Here is a 15,584-nt window from a genome sequence, read left to right as displayed (position 1 = left end):
GAAAGAGTCATTCATCCCAGGATATGCAGACTTAAACTTGGGTGAGGTCCTACATGAGCAGTATGGGCATAGCCCTGAGACTTTTCCCAAGCTCTCATCTCTGTGACAACAGATCCAGGGAGGTTTCTCTCCGGAGAACACCAAGAGTGTGTCAGGGTGCAGCCAGAGTTGGGGTGATGAGAACCCCTCCATACTGGTGCTACAAGAGACATCAAGTTCAGTCACAGAGGAAAGGGGGGTTGTGGTTCTGACATGATCTGCTCTTCTTGCTGAGTCATCTGACTGCTGCTTTTCTAAAGAGCACTAAGCTCTGAGTCCAGCTCCCTACACACGAGGTCTTATTTCTGCAATCTCTCTGCCATCCAGATAACACTGCCATTTCACAGGGGACGGCTCTCCTCAGCATGCCTCACTAATCTCTCCAGGAGCTCCTGCTCTGCCCCACCCTACGCCACTCCTGTCAGCCTTCCCCTCACTGGCCAGTGGCTGAAGGTTGTCCTGCTCTTTCTCCCCCAGAGTCTGAAGGAAGGCCTGACGGTGCAGGAACGCTTGAAGCTCTTTGAATCCAGGGACTTGAAGAAAGACTAGCCGTGTCCCCATTCAGCCCGAACACGCCCTCCCCGCTGGCGGTAGCACAACCAGAGTGCTGCTTTTTGTCTGTACCTTTATTTTTTTATTATTATTGTCATCATTAACTGTGGGTATGGATGCATGAAAGACTGGTTTATGGGTTGTCCACACTACTCCCTGCCATGTTGATTCTGACTTCCTTTGATCCAAGCTTTGTTTTCATGGCATTCTAACCTTAGCCAAAAGTGGGGCTCAGGGGGGCCAGTCCGGCTTTCTCAGAGTGAGAGCCCCTCCCTGCTGCTGTCGCCCACAGTCACTGTCAGTATTAAGGCCCAGCAGCCTGGATAAGCTAGTGTCTCTCTGAGGGCCCTACTGGGACCAGGTCCAAAGCCTGAGCGCCACTGCTCATCTGTCTGCAGGGCTCTGATCTGGTCACTTAGGGAGAGAACAAGCTGTCAGGATGAGGTTTTAGCTTGGCTCACAGCACTGACAACCCACTGGCACAGAGCTGGAGGCACAGGCCCAGGACTTGGTTCATCTCTGCGGTGGGCGCCACCTCTGGCCTGGCTGGAGGATAGCATTTGTATTTGTTCCACTAACGCAGCTTTAGACCCGCACCCCAGATAATCGTAAACCTTTCACAACCTGGAAAATGTGGAAAGCAACCATTCCTATCTTTGTTTTTTATTAAATCTTGCACAAAACCCCTGACCCTCTCATTCCTTTCCTCCACTATCTCCTCTCTGTCAGCAGTAACCCTGGTCTTCTAGCTCCCTAGATGGCTGGCCTGTGGCCTGGGGTTGCAGGCTGGAGTTGCAAATGATGAGTCCCCTAGAGAGTCTCTCATGAGAGAAGATGATGTATTCCTACAGCCACTTAGAAAAGAATTTTGCTTTTGAAAAGGTTGAGAGGAGACATGTACATGTTCTTCAGTATCCCATATTGACTGACCACAAAACACTGCCCTGAAAAACCTTACCTTTGTTGTTCTACTAGGGTCCCATGAAAACCATAAACTCCATTATCAGTATATAGTGATATTAAACAATATTGAGTATGAACACCACCTAACCCAGAGGGAACCTGGTTCTGTTCCCTCCAGAGTACGCTGGAAACACTGGAGGAGAAGGCTTAAAGGGACTTACCGAGGATGCATGGTATCTGTTACTGTGTTGATTTTATTGCCAAGAGCTTGTATAAACATGAACACAGGTACTTTGGGAGTAAAGTATAGAAGTCTTCTTGCCCTGTTTCTGGGGTTGTTAATGAACATCTGGAGAAAGTTCAAGGGCAAGCAAGGTCCTGGACCTGAACCCCACCGGCTCCCCAGCAGTAGAAGGTGCCCCCTGCACCCCTGCACCCCTTCACCCTCACCCCTTTGTGCACAAGTCTCTAAGCATTTAAGCAATAGCAGACATTCCTTTGCTACCAGCCCATTATTTTTAAGGGCAAGAGAAATGCTTTTAAATACATTTCAGACCCCCCTGTCGCTACCATGTAAAAGTAGCCCTTTTAGACAAAAGACCCTGCAGAAGCCTGTGGGCCACACTGTGCCAGATCTGTGGATGTCTCCAGGGCTGGCACCATGCTCTGTACCAGACTGTGCTGGAAGGCTCAGGCAGGCTGTCTGGACATGTGGTCTTGTGTCCCGCTGCTAAGGACTCACTTCCTCGGGTGCAGTTCCATGACTCCTGCTGTGCTTCAAGCCCCGCCACCACCCCCAGGTTTCCAGCCAGGCTCCCTCTTGAGCCCACATATCTTGAGATCACATCTGAACTTTTTCAGGTCAGACCTCAGGAATCTGAGGACAAATACTTGAGGATAGCATTTGGCACACTAGGGCCCAACCCAGGGAGGAAGGCCTTTGTAGGACCACCACCACCACCACCACTGGGCCAGCAGTGACAGGCCTTGCTCCCCTGGGCTCCTGCAGCCCAGAGGGTTCCAGGAAGTGGGCTATGAAGGCTAATCAGGCAGCTCTGCATGTCACTGCAGAGTGATAGCTACTGGCTGGTGCAGAATGGAATCCATCTTGCTTCCTTAGAGTCTCACCATGTCCCCACTTTATCCCTCATGCCCCAGCCTGGGGAGGACTGCTGCTCTTGAGCCCAGGGAGTATAAGGCTGTGGGGTCAAGCTAACCTCTATCCTCAGTGGGCACAGGAGGAGGGTGCCCACATGGATGGCACTTGAGGCTGTAACTGTTCTGTGAATATGTGTTACATCATTTGTAAGCTGGGACCTGCAAGTAGACTGTAGCAAACAATGATGGGGAAACAGCACAGCTGACTTGATTTGCCTGCTGCTGTGAGTGGTTTGTGAACAGCTGTGGACACACACTCCCATGGTGCCATGTCCTGCTGATCTGGCTCCTGCACTGGCACTCCAGGTGACTCCTCAGAGGTGCAACAGTGTGGGTGAGGTAGCAAGAGGGGCACTTGGCTACTGGAAGGCTCATACTGTGAGACATCAAATTGAGTCTGAGCTTGTGGGGGTTCTAGTACCACAAGCTCAGACTCCTACAGTGGAAGGTACCATGCAGGCAAGTGTGGGTTTGTCAGTACCCAAACTCAGACTCCAACATTTTATCTGCTGCACCAACTTCTTGTGAGGGTAGATGGGCCTGGTAGCTGAGTACACATTGGAGCCTCCTTCTCCAACAGGAAATGTGCAGGCACATAACAAGGCTTTCCCACAGGTTTGTTTCTTCCCACATTTGGTGTGACTCCTCATTTCTGAAGGCCACAGAAGGGGATAGTCAGGTCCCTTTGGCCTTGCCTGACTCCACAGTGAGAGAAGAGCTCTCTATCCCACCCATACCTTATGCTTATGAGCTCTCCGTGGCTCTACACACACTGTCCACCCACTGAAACCCCTGTCCTGAGACAGCTCTCCAGATGTCTGAGCTGTTTCCATTCAGAGAAAATAGGACCCATAACCTTAATTTTTCCAGAAAACAAATTTGCTTATCATTGTCCAGACACACGCTACTATGAAAGGAGAAGGGGATTTAAAGTTTTACAAACGACAAGGAAATATTGTATTATACTTAAAAAGGAATTAAGAGCAGGAAAGTGTTTGGTAGTTCCCACTGGAAGTTTCTCATCAGTGTCTCCTGAGAATCCTGAGTCACTCACCATAGTGCTGTCATTCAGCTGAGACAAGCAGACAATTCTTAGTGTCCCGGTATAGCTGCCAATCTTTGAAAAGACAGGAAATGCAGCTGAAAAGCCACTTATTCAGAAGGCTCTTAAAATCAAGGTATCTGTCTGCACACCATTTCCCACCAGGCACTCTCTCCTCCCCTTTGAGGTGTTTTGAGAATAGAACTCTAGCCTGCTTCACTAAAGCATCACCTGCAGATGCTAAAAACTTAACCTGAGGGGTTTCCAGACTTGGCTCTGAGTGTTTGCTAGTTTGTGAGCCTCCCCTGGGTTTCTGCACAGCCACACCCGGGGGTGTGAGTACTCAGGCCAAACTTCACCCCAAGGAGGGTTCTCCCTGTAGACCAAGTCAGATCAGCCCTCAAACAGCTCTGAAGAGGTAGATATACATTGTATTTAGGTGTAGTTTTGTACATTTTCACACCTGTACAGAGAGCTTTTGGCAAGGTCAGGCTTTCTAAAGTTGAAGACTTAAATAAGCACCAGCCTAAAGTGCAGTTCTTGAGAAAAAGATGTGACATAAACCAAATGTGGGAATGAACTTCTCTCAAACAAGTGTGCTGGGAAAGATCCAGCCTCATTCTTTGGCCCATGAGAGAATGCTTTGTTTCAAGTCTTCTTGTTTCTTTATGAAAGGAAGCAGTCTCCCTTTTCTGAAGTCTTCCTCAGCAAAAATTTACCAGAGTCTGAAGATATAAGTAACACTAGATTACCCATGTGGGACAGCTGGCCCTGCCTCCACACCCTCCTAGTGAAGTCACTCTATACACGCCTGTGGTGTCTGTCCCATTTCTGCCTGTATTTAAAAGCAGCTGTGTCTACTTCAAAATGACCTGTATATTAGCACAGAATATAAATATTACTCAGAAGTAACTGCAGGGATTTTTATGACAAAGTACATTAAAAATAAAAAAACACTATATCCCTAAAACAGGGAAATAGTTTTGAGTACATTGAGCCCACCCAACAACATAAGGAAGTGTTTTATTATTATTATTATTAGTGATTTAATAGTGACTGACAAGATTGTAAGATAAGAGGGGTACATTTCCACACAATCTCCACATTCCCACCACCAGAGCTCCATATCCCTTCCTCTCCATTGGAAGCTTTCTTATTCTTTATCCCTCTGGGAGTATGGACCCAGGATCACTATGGGGTGCAGGTCTGGCTTCTGTAATTGCTTCCCCACTGAAAGGGGCATTGACAGATCAGTCCCTACTCCTAGCCTGTTTCTGTCTTTCCCTAATGAAACAGGACTCTGGGGAGGTGAGGTTGTCTACCCAGGGAAGTCAGGTTGGTGTCAGGGAAGCATCTGCAACTTGATGGCTGAACATAAGGAAATGTTTTTTAACAAATGTCTTTTAAAAATTTTTGTCATTTAACAAGTGGCTTAAAGGATACATAAAGTTAAACAATCTTGCTTCTTTATATTTCATTAAAAGAACTCTTAATTCAGATCTTCCCCATCATCTGAAAGTAGAATGTTTTGGTTTGGTAGGTTATTTGGGGAGGTCTGGAAACACCACATTTCCCATACAGATTAATGGTAATAGTCCCCCATCCCATAACCTACCAAATCAGACCACATAGGAGCATTCTACTCTCAGATAATGGGACATCTGCACTTATTCTTGGTAGAGCTGCTTTAAAGTCCTCAGGGACAGTCAGGAGAGTAGAAGAAACCATAGTTCTGTCCTGGCCAGGCCCATCATACTGATGTAACAGTGGGGAGGCTCACCTAGTACTACTAGAACTCTAGGTGGCTGATGACACACTGGGCAGGGCTACACATTTCACTACTGTGTGTCATTCTAAGGAAAATGTGTAAGAACTGCATCATCCAATATGGTCACGCCATCTGGGACAGTATTCTGTTCTCCTGGGGTGAATGAAGCAGTGTCTGTCTGCCCACCCCAGGGTGCACTATGAACTCACTGAAGGAATTATGTTTTGGAAAAGCAGTTATGTCTGTCTACCCACTACCTGTCACATTTCCCACACACTTGGCTCTTCATCTTTATTATCACATATCTCAGTTTTAATTTCTAGTAAGCTAGGAATAGGCTGTAAAAAAAAAAAAAAAAAAAACACAGTTCACTACTGTGTTATGTTTATATCACAAAATCTCAAATAAAATGAACTTTAGTATTAATATACTGACTTTTGGGACTCAAAACCATTTAAGTGATGGAAATTAATTCATATGGTTTTTCCAGACTAATATTTATTAAATGTGAAGTCTCATAAGTGGCTTCTCAACCATCACAATTTATAATGACTTTTCTCATAAATATCCTACTTTTCTGTCAGGGTGAGTGTCTCAATTCAACTATTGAAGATAAAAATATATTCTGCCAAACTTTTGTAGGAACTTATGTAGGAAGAACAAAATGAAAAGTTAAACAAAAAAAAAGTGCAGTGGCAAGTTTGGAAATAGTCCACAGCAGTCAATTCAAAGCTACTGATCCTTGTGCAAAGAACAAACAGCATGTTAGCTGGTGTTTCAGTTCTATACTAATGCTAATGATGATGTTCCCTGGGTAAACAAGTAGGTGCAAAAACCAGTAAAGGCCTCACCACATAGCCCCCAGCTACAGAGCTGGGGCTGAGGGTGGAGGTACAGATTGTGGAGGGGAACCCCCAGGCTGGGCAGCTTGTCAGGCAGCAGGGGTCCTCAAGAGAACAGCCTGGGTTTGCTCTCACTTTCTCTCTTGACAATTCAAGACTTAATGGCTTAATTTGTTGCTTTAAAGTCTCTGATCAACTGTTCGCTAAAACTGAAGTATTACTTTGTCAAGATATTTATTCCTTTGTGTGACATGCTAGATTCCTGTGGATACAGCTGGTCATTTCTATTTTGTAAATACTACCTAACTTTACCTAACTGTATCACAATAAACTATTTTTGCATCACCCTGTTCATGCTTTGAATTTTATTTTGTTTGACAAATACAAAATATATCAAAAGTCATAAAGTGGTCAGTAGCCTAGATATTTATAGTGGCATTAGTTTAACTTTAATAACATTTTTTCTTTATAGTATTTGTCTTGGATGAAGACACAGGGAGAGAGAAACTAACCACAGCACAAAATGCTTTTTTCAATGCAGTGGGGGCTGGGCTTTAACCATGGTTGTACACATATCAAAGCAGCATACTATCCAAGTGAGCTACCATCCCTACAGTGTTTTTAAAGTTTGAAATTATCAGCATTTTTAAGAGACTGCTTATAAAAATAAAGTTTTTGTCATACACGCGTGCGCGCGCAGGCACACACACGTGTAGTGTATGTGATTTTTTTAAATTGCCGTTAGGGTTACTGCTGGGACTCAGTACCTGCATGATGAATCTGCCACTCTTGGCAGCCCTTCTGATTTTTATTTTTCTTTCCTTTTTAAATAGAGACCGAAATTCATAGGGACAGGGGAAACAGGGAGAGAGAAAGAGACCTGCAGCCTGCTCCACCACTCATGAAGGCTTCCCACTAAGGTGAGGATCAGAAACTTGAACCCAAGCCCTCACACATGGTAACATACACTCTACCAAGTATACCATCATCAGACCCCAAAAATAAATCTTAAATTAACTATCTCATACCATACGCACACACGAGTTCAAAATGGATCTAAATATAAAAGACTACTAGAAGAAAACAGGATCAAGTCTTTGTAACCTGGGGCTGTGCAATGATTTCTCTGATAAAAAACACCAAAGCACAGGCAACCAAAACAAAAATCACTAATTGCTACTTACAGTCCTATCAAAAAAGTGAAAAGACTACTTAAAAAATGGGAGGAAATACTTGCAAGTCATTTTTCTGATAAGGGATTTGTATCTAGAATATATGACAAATTCATAATAAAAAGGCAGCCCAATGTGAAAATGGGCAGTGGATTTTAACAGACATTTCTCCGAACTAGGTATAAATGACAAGTATATAAAGAAGATGATAAATATCATCTGTCATCAGAATCACAATAAAATACTCCCTCATACCCAAAAGATTGGCTATAATCAGAAAGGAAATTGTTAGGGAGGATGTGGGCTAGCAGGAATGGAAAATGGTGCCACCAATTTGGAAAAGTATGGCAAATGGAAAATGATGCTATAACTCACCAATCCACTCCTGGATATGTATGTACTCAAGAGGAATAAAAGCAAATTCCACACAAATACTTGTACATTATTATTTACCATAACATTTGTAATATCCAAAAAGTGGAGGGCCAGGCAGTGGTGCACCCAGCTACATGCATGCATTAAAATGCAGGAGCCCCTGCTTTCCACCTGCAGAGGGATTGCTGCATGAGCAATCTCCCACTCCCCTCTCAGTTTCTCTGTCCTATCAAAACAAAAGAAAATAAAAGTTTATTCAGTGCTGGCACCAAGCCTCAGCAATAACCCTGGTGGCAATTTAAAAAAATGTAACAAACTTGAGTATGTATCAGCTGGTTAGTGGGTCTATAAATGTGGTGGATCCATATGATGGAATACCATTGTTATAAAAAGTGAAATACAGGCTATATGAATGGTTAACAAAAATACACTAAGTAAAAAAAAAGACAGATATAAATGCCACATGTTGTAGGGTACCACTGACATGAAATGTCCACAACAGGGAAATCCACAGAGGAATATTAGGTGCCATGAATATTAGAGAGTGGAGAGAGACTGCAAGTGGAATGCTATGATGACAATGCTCTGGAATGTAATAGTGGTTGTGCAACTCTATGTTAAAAACCAGTGAACTGCATATTTTATGATAATGAAGTGTTACTTGAGAAGTAACTGGTAGTTTCAAAAGGCAGTAGAACATATTTTGCATTGGTTCATCCAAACATTTTTGCTGTACTTGACAACTGTGAACAGATAGCTACGGCCATATATTGCTAGCACACTTTTTTTCCCTAAGCCACAAAAGTTTTAACTAAACATAATTGTGCCAGTGTTTATGCACAAAACCTGATGTATCTATACATCTTATAAAATAACAACTTTGTGAGCCCAAAGAAATAGCTCACCAAGTAGCCTTCATGCTTTGCCATCCATGCTCACAGGCTAGGTTCAAGTTCCTGGCACTATATGCAAGGTGCCACAGCACTGGTGCTGTGGTATTTCTCCCTCTGTCTCTGAATATCTGTATCTGAAAAGGCCCAGAGTGGAAAAATCATGCATGCACAAGGTCCCAGAAATAATGAAAAATAAAATAACATTGAACCAAAACCACAAAGTTGTCTGAGAGCCTATTTGGGGAAATGAAGGGTCATAGTAAGAAGGGATATGTTCTAGACTATCATAAAGTAACTGCCAAGTTTTCTGGGAGGAATGTTCTTAAAGTTGTTCTAGGAGCCAGGACAGGTCCTTCCTTGTAAGCAAAGAGAGCAACTTTAGATGGCACACATGCCACATAAGTGCCTTCCCAGCCTTCCAGACTCAGACCACTGGTTCATTATCACCTGCCTGAGGAATGTCAGATGGGAGAGTCCCACAGTGATAACCCATCAACCACCTTCCAGATAACCATTCCTTCGAACAAAGACACTTAAGTATACTAGGCAAATGTGAATTGCTTGGCCTGTTTGCTTTCCCTGACAGTTAACCCTGGGAACCTAGCCTCTGATGTAGATGCCACCAGCTCCCCTGCTGGCCAGGTGAACCCAGGTCCTAGCCCTGCCACCCTGGGCATGCCACACATACTTGGCCAGTCTGCAGTTCAGGGCCTCAGTATCACTTCGTGCAAAATCCTAAATGGAAGCAAAACAGCCTCTACTATGTATAGGGAAATTGCAGTACTATCTTTGGTCCCCCCTCCCCCATGCTCTCAGGCAGTCTTAGCTCACTAGAAGTTCTCAGAAAAGTTAACAACAGAAACTTTTTGTTAGATTCAATTTCTCATTGCTGATGATAAAAATAAGCAATATCAAGAAATTATATTTTAAGATTTATTTATTAATAAAATAAGAGAAAGGAAATAGAGAAGTAGAGCATCACTTTGGCATGTGATTCCAGAGGTTGATCTTGGGACCTCATGCTTGAAAGCTTTATCTATGATACCAGTTCCCAGGGCCCCCCCAAAATTATACTAAATAAAAATTTCATAAAAATCTTAAATTATTTTTAATATTTATTATTTGATAGAAGAGATATTGAGAGAGAAGGGAGAAACCGGGAGGAAGGGAAAGAGACACTGAAGTCCTGATCCACCACTTGTGAAACTTTCTCTTTGCAGATGGGGACTGGGAGCTTGAACCGAGGTACTTGCATATGATAAGGTGTGTGCTCAACTGGAGTACCATGACCTGGCCTCTGAAATAACTTACTGAAGTTTTTGTTTTTGTTTTAATATTTGATTTGTTAGAGACCCAAAAAAAAAAAAAAGGGAAAGGAAAGGGGGTAGAGAGAGGAGGGAAAGAGCACTGCAACATGGGGGAAAGCTTCATGTGGTGAAAGAGGGCTGCAGGCGTCTGTCTCTCTCCCTCTACCTCCCCTATTACCTCCCTTTCTCTCTCAATTTCTGTCTCTATTCAATAAGACAGAAAAAGAGAGAAAGATTTGATTGATTGATTAGAGAGCAGTGCAACACTACTTCACCACTCATAAGGTTTTCCCCCTGCAGGTGGGGACTGGGTTTGTGTATGGTAATGTGCACTCAACCAGGTGTGCCACTGTCCAGCCCCCCTCTTGAAATTATTTCAAGCAATACTTGAAGCAGCAATCTGGGTAGCTCAGCTAGGTGACTTCTCTGCATCTTTCCTGCACACCAGCAGACACCTCAGCACTCCTGGGGGTACTGCCACATGACCCACTTCACAGGACAGGTGGGCAATCACACCTAAAGTGGGAGCACAATAACCCCTGGTCTTGAGGGGCCAAGTGGTGGTGCACTTCGTTAAGCGTTCACATTACAGTGTGCAAGGACCCAGGTTCAAGTCCCTGGTCCTGACCTGCAGAGACAAAGCTTCACAAATTATGAAGCAGGGATACAGATGTCTCTGTCTCTTTTCCTCTCTATCTCCCCCCTCTCACTATCTCTCTGTAATAAATAAAAAATCTTTTTTAAAAAAAAGGCTCACATTACTCCTGGTCTCCTAGACCTGAGTGGCACCTTTAGGCTCCTATCTTGACTGATGTTTTCTAAATAGCTATATGTTGCTTCCCCTCTGCAAAATTTGTACTTTATTAATAAACAACAATCACTATTTGTTTGTTTTAAAATTTTTTTAAGATTTACTTATTTATTTTATGAGAGAAAACTAGAGAACCATTCTGGCATATGTAGGGCCAGAGCTCAAATCCCAGACCTCACACAGCAAGGCCTGCTCTCTACCTCCACGGCTGCAAAAGTACCCACAATCTGAATCTGAGGGGACTGGATGCCAGTTCTGAGAGAGGCAGTGTGCCTTTTCTGTGCTGCAGGAGACAGACCTTCAGTTCTAGACCAAGACACCAGACAAGGGTCTGAACACATATCTGTGAGCAGCAGCTAAAAAGACTTCAGGGGATACTAGAGGCAGGGTGGGGCTCCACAAAGACTCAGCCCACAACAAGTGATATGACAAGAATCCCTTTGAACATAAACATTTTTATTTTACCTTAGTTTTTAATGAAACAATTTAGTGGAGGTGATTTTTTTTTTCTAACTATGAGGTTTTTTTGACAAGAAAGATAGACTCTGGCACTGAACCTCAAAGCAGTACCCAGTGAGCATAGACCACACTGAAGTCCCATTCTCTCTGGAGTTTGCTTTGGGTTCAACTAAAGGCACCAAAAGTTCTTCAACATTAACCACCATAAACCTTAACCAACACTCTCCCCTCTAACTCTAAAAGCAGAAGTCTCAGTGACTTCTCTTCTTTTGTGGGAAAAAAGTATACTTGGTAGGATTAAATTCTTCCCAAATACGCTCAAATTCTTCCAGAAAAAGCTTCACATATTCTTCATCCTCCATAATCAAAACATTCTCTCTGTTGTTCTGAATGGCCTGTGTGGTCCAGTTGAGGGAGCCGGTGATGAGCACCTTCTTGTCCACGATTGCAAACTTGTGGTGCATGTAACCAAGGTCCTGATCATGCCGAACCTGAATACCTGCAAAAAGGACGAGTCGGCCTTCACCATGGCCTCACACAAGTCTAAGCTCCTCCCAAGTGTGGTCCATGTTCTAGCAGCTACTAATTTTGCCATGTTTCCAGGGTGGGGAAAGGAGAAGCATGTCACACTTGAACAGGAGGAAATGCTGGGGGTAAGGGTTAACCTTGAGAGGGGCCTCTGACGGTCCTTAGGGGAGGGGCCCGGAATAGAAGGAATAAGACTGTGGCAGATACACAGATTCACACCCCTATCGGAAAGTGAAGGTTTCTATGAGATGTAATTTGGTAGGTCTGTTTTCGATGGTTTTGGGAATATATTAGTACTAATCTATGCAGGAAAGCTTACCAGTATTCCCAGACCCCTAAAAAACACTACGCGATCCCACCGAATAGGACATCTACTTTCAGACATTTGTGGAGTCTATACCACTCTTACAGTTCAATTCTCTTTGAAGACAGCCCACTCCACACCTGTAATCTGAGTGAGGGATCCATCAGGCTTCTGGAAGCTAAACCAACAAGAACATATCCAAAGGTACTAACTAGTTCAGGAACTCCAGCAGAGGTGCTCTAGGCACAAATCACTGGCCCAGCCTCTGTGGTCTCTCCTCCCCAAGGCTGTTAAGTCCCTGTCAACAGCACCAGGCCTGAAGCAGCAGCCCACTGACCTTCACAGGAGCACACAGGAAGGACAGGCACAGACAACTTTCTCGCAAGGGACCAGCAGCCTGCACAGTGGAGCCAGCCCTCCAGGGACATCGAGTCTCCAGTGAGTCCCAGGCCTTTCTCATCACTATCACAAGGCAGCCTCACAGCAGCTCCTCCCAGGACCCTGCTTCCCACACCTATAGCTGATGACTGTTGCCTTTCACCTCACAGGCTGTCTTGCACAGCACTCAGACCCCTCTGGTGGAGGACCATTTTTATACTGCCCGTCTCTGCTTCAGCAGAGTGATGCCCCCTGACTAATCATTCGCTCAGTGAATTCAATCACCGGTAATATGATTGAGGCAGAGTGACAGCTCACTGGATAAGATGCCTGCCTTCCAAGTGCATGGCCCAGGTTCAACTCTGCACAATGTGGATGACACTGGGGGAAGCTCCAGTGCTGTGGTGTCTCTCCTTCTCTCTGGGTTTTTTAAAAATAAATATGGGGAGTCAGGTGGTAATGAAGTGGGTTAGGCGCACATGGCGCAAAGCGCAACAACCCACACAAGGATCCCAGTTCGAACCCCCGGCTCCCCACCTGCAGGGGAGTCGCTTCACAAGCGGTAAAGCAGGTCTGCAGGTGTCTCTCTCTCCCCCTCTGTCTTCCCCTCCTCTCTCCATTTCTCTCTGTCCTACCCAACAACAACAACAACTACAATAATAAAACAAGGGGAACAAAAGGGAGTAAATAAATATTTAAATAAATAAGTATGACTTGGGAATCAGGTGGTAGCGCAGCAGGTTAAGCGCAAAGCGCAAGGACCAACTTAAGGATCCCGTTTCCAGCCCCCAGCTCCCCACCTGCAGGGGAGGGTCGCTTCACAGGCGGTGAAGCAGGTCTGCAGGTGTCTTTCTCTCCCTCTCTGTCTTCCCCTCCTCTCTCCTTTTTTCTCTGTCTTATCCAACAATCATCAACAATAACTACAACAACAATAAAACAAGGGCAACAAAAAGGGAAAATAAATAGAAAATAAATATGACTTAAAAGTTGAAAATAGGGAGTCGGGCGGTAGCGCAGTGGGTTAAGCACAGGTGGCACAAGGCACAAGGACTGGCTTACGGATCCCGGTTCAAGCCCCCAGCTCCCCACCTGCAAGGAGGTCGCTTCACAAGCGGTGAAGCAGGTCTGCAGGTGTCTTTCTCTCCCCCTCTGTCTTGCCCTCCTCTCTCCATTTCTCTCTGTCCTATCCAAAATGACAACATCGATAACAATAATTACAACAATAAAAAACAAGGGCAACAACAGGGAATAAATAAATAAATATTAAAAGAAGTTGAAAATAAACTGTTTCACAGTCTCATCGGACTTAGAAAATTAAAGTACATGGTCCAGGAGGTGGTGCAATGGTAAAGCATTGGCCTCTCAAGCACGAGGTCCCAAGTTTGATCCCCGGCAGCACATGTGCCAGAGTGATGTCTGGTTCTTTCTCTCTCCTCTTATCTTTCTCATAAATAAATAAATAAATGAAAATTAAAAGTACAAGACGTTCACATTAAATTGGTTTCCAGATTAGCAACAAATAATTCTTGTGCTTTTTAAATGTATCTTTAAATAGAGGCAGAGAGGGAGAGAGAGAGAAACCACAGCATCAAAGCTTCTTTCAATGCAGTGGGGGCTGGACTCAAACCTGAGTTGTGCACGTGGAAAAGCAGTGCAAGTGAACTAGTCCACCAGCCCGGGAGAAGCGGGGCCCCAGGGAAGACAGGGCACTGACCCCACAAGGAAACATGGAAAACAAGGGGGGGGTCTCAGCTGTCCCTGGACCTGTGACGGTAACTTGCAGGCCCCAAGCCCCAGCAACTCACCCCCGACCCCAGTCAGCCCTCCTTGCCTGGCCCCGATGACCACGACCATGCGACACGCAGCTGCCGCGGCCGCCGCCCGCGCCCCACCTACCCGCTTTGCGCAGCAGGCCAATCTGCGAGCCGTTGAGCGCCATGTAGTCGCAGTCGGTGACCACACGCACCCGCACGCCGCGCTGGTGCAGCAGCTGCACCGCGCGACCCAGCTGCGGGCTGGAGAAGGCGAAGAGGCAGAGCTCCAGGCTTGCGCGGGCGGCCAGCAAGGCGCGTAGTAGGCGGCTCAGGGAGCTCTCGCAGTGCGGCAGGCTGCACGGGCAGTCGGTGGGGAGCCCGGTCGGGGCCGCGCCTGGGGCCTGCAGCAGCGCCTCAGTACACGTCACTTGCGACGGGAAGAACAGGACTTCACGCCGGAGACAGCGCTGCCGCCCGCCCCGCAGCCAGAGCAGCACGGCTGGCAATGCCTCCAGGGCCAGAGCGAGACCCACTGCTGCCCCAGCCGCCACTTGCCAGCTAAACCGCTCCATGTTGTCTCAGGCCCTCTGCACTCACTGCGCCTGCGCAAGCCCACGTGCTTCAAGCTAACGCGCCTGTTGCGCACGTGCACCTCACTCTGCGCCTGCGCCCCCGCCGGTTACGAACATCTGACGCCCACCGCGCCTGCGCCCTCATTGGGCCGCGTACATCTGATGCCCAATGCGCCTGCGTATGCCCGCCCGTGCGCTCCGTCCTGGCGCGCCTGCCAGATACGTGCACATTCAGTGCCTGTGCACTTAGTGACTACTGACCCGGTCTTCTGCGCCTGAGCTTGCACCTGCACCTGCCAGTCATAAGCGCTTGGTAGTCCCATGCTAAGTGCAGCTTTTCTCTAAGCAGTGGACCCTATTTGGTCTTTGTTTTTTTTTAAGGATTTTTTTTCTTTATATTTATTTTCCCTTTGTTGTCCTTGTTGTTTTTCATTGTTGTTGTTATTATTGTCGTCGTTAGATAGGACAGAGAGAAAAGGAGAGAGGAGGGGAAGACGGGGAGAGAAAGACAGACACCTGTAGACCTGCTTCACCGCCTGTAAAGCGACCCCCTTGCAGGTGGGGAGCCGGGGGCTCGAACCCGCATCCTTATGCCGGTCCTTGCGCTTTGCGCCACGTGCTCTTAACCCGCTGCACTACCGACCGACTCCCCCCCTATTTGGTCTTAATAAATGGTAGTACCATATCACACCATGCTGGGTGAGGCTTTCAATAAACCTTTCCACAC

General features: G+C 45.9%; 2 protein-coding genes across 2 annotated transcripts in view; one reads left to right on the top strand and one right to left on the bottom strand.

Moving 5' to 3' along the window:
* MPRIP (myosin phosphatase Rho interacting protein) overlaps window positions 1-6,653 on the top strand; it is a 130,736-nt gene extending 124,083 nt beyond the window's left edge. The window contains exon 24 of the mRNA XM_060202494.1: window positions 517-6,653. Within this exon, the coding sequence (XP_060058477.1) occupies window positions 517-588 (72 nt within the window). The 3' untranslated portion in view covers window positions 589-6,653. The remainder of the gene's footprint in view (window positions 1-516) is intronic.
* A 4,644-nt stretch (window positions 6,654-11,297) lies between these two features.
* On the bottom strand, window positions 11,298-14,950 carry PLD6 (phospholipase D family member 6). The gene is made up of 2 exons (XM_007529684.3): window positions 14,428-14,950; window positions 11,298-11,820 (listed from the first exon to the last, which is right to left on the bottom strand). The coding sequence occupies exons 1-2, from the start codon at window positions 14,855-14,857 to the stop codon at window positions 11,573-11,575; spliced, it is 678 nt and encodes a 225-aa protein (XP_007529746.1). The 5' UTR covers window positions 14,858-14,950; the 3' UTR covers window positions 11,298-11,572.
* Between the last annotated feature and the right edge of the window lie 634 nt (window positions 14,951-15,584).

The sequence above is a fragment of the Erinaceus europaeus genome, chromosome 12 (assembly GCF_950295315.1).
Source record: "Erinaceus europaeus chromosome 12, mEriEur2.1, whole genome shotgun sequence".
In the NCBI taxonomy this organism is placed as follows: domain Eukaryota; kingdom Metazoa; phylum Chordata; class Mammalia; order Eulipotyphla; family Erinaceidae; genus Erinaceus; species Erinaceus europaeus.
This window is presented reverse-complemented; position numbering and strand designations above follow the sequence as displayed.

Bases quoted from the DNA above. Each gene is read 5' to 3' on its own strand.
- PLD6 (XM_007529684.3), bottom strand. From the start codon at position 14,857: ATGGAGCGGTTTAGCTGGCAAGTGGCGGCTGGGGCAGCAGTGGGTCTC. The intron at 11,821-14,427 runs GTAGGTGGGGCG...TCCTTTTTGCAG, and splicing joins TGGCCTGCTGCGCAAAGCGG to GTATTCAGGTTCGGCATGAT.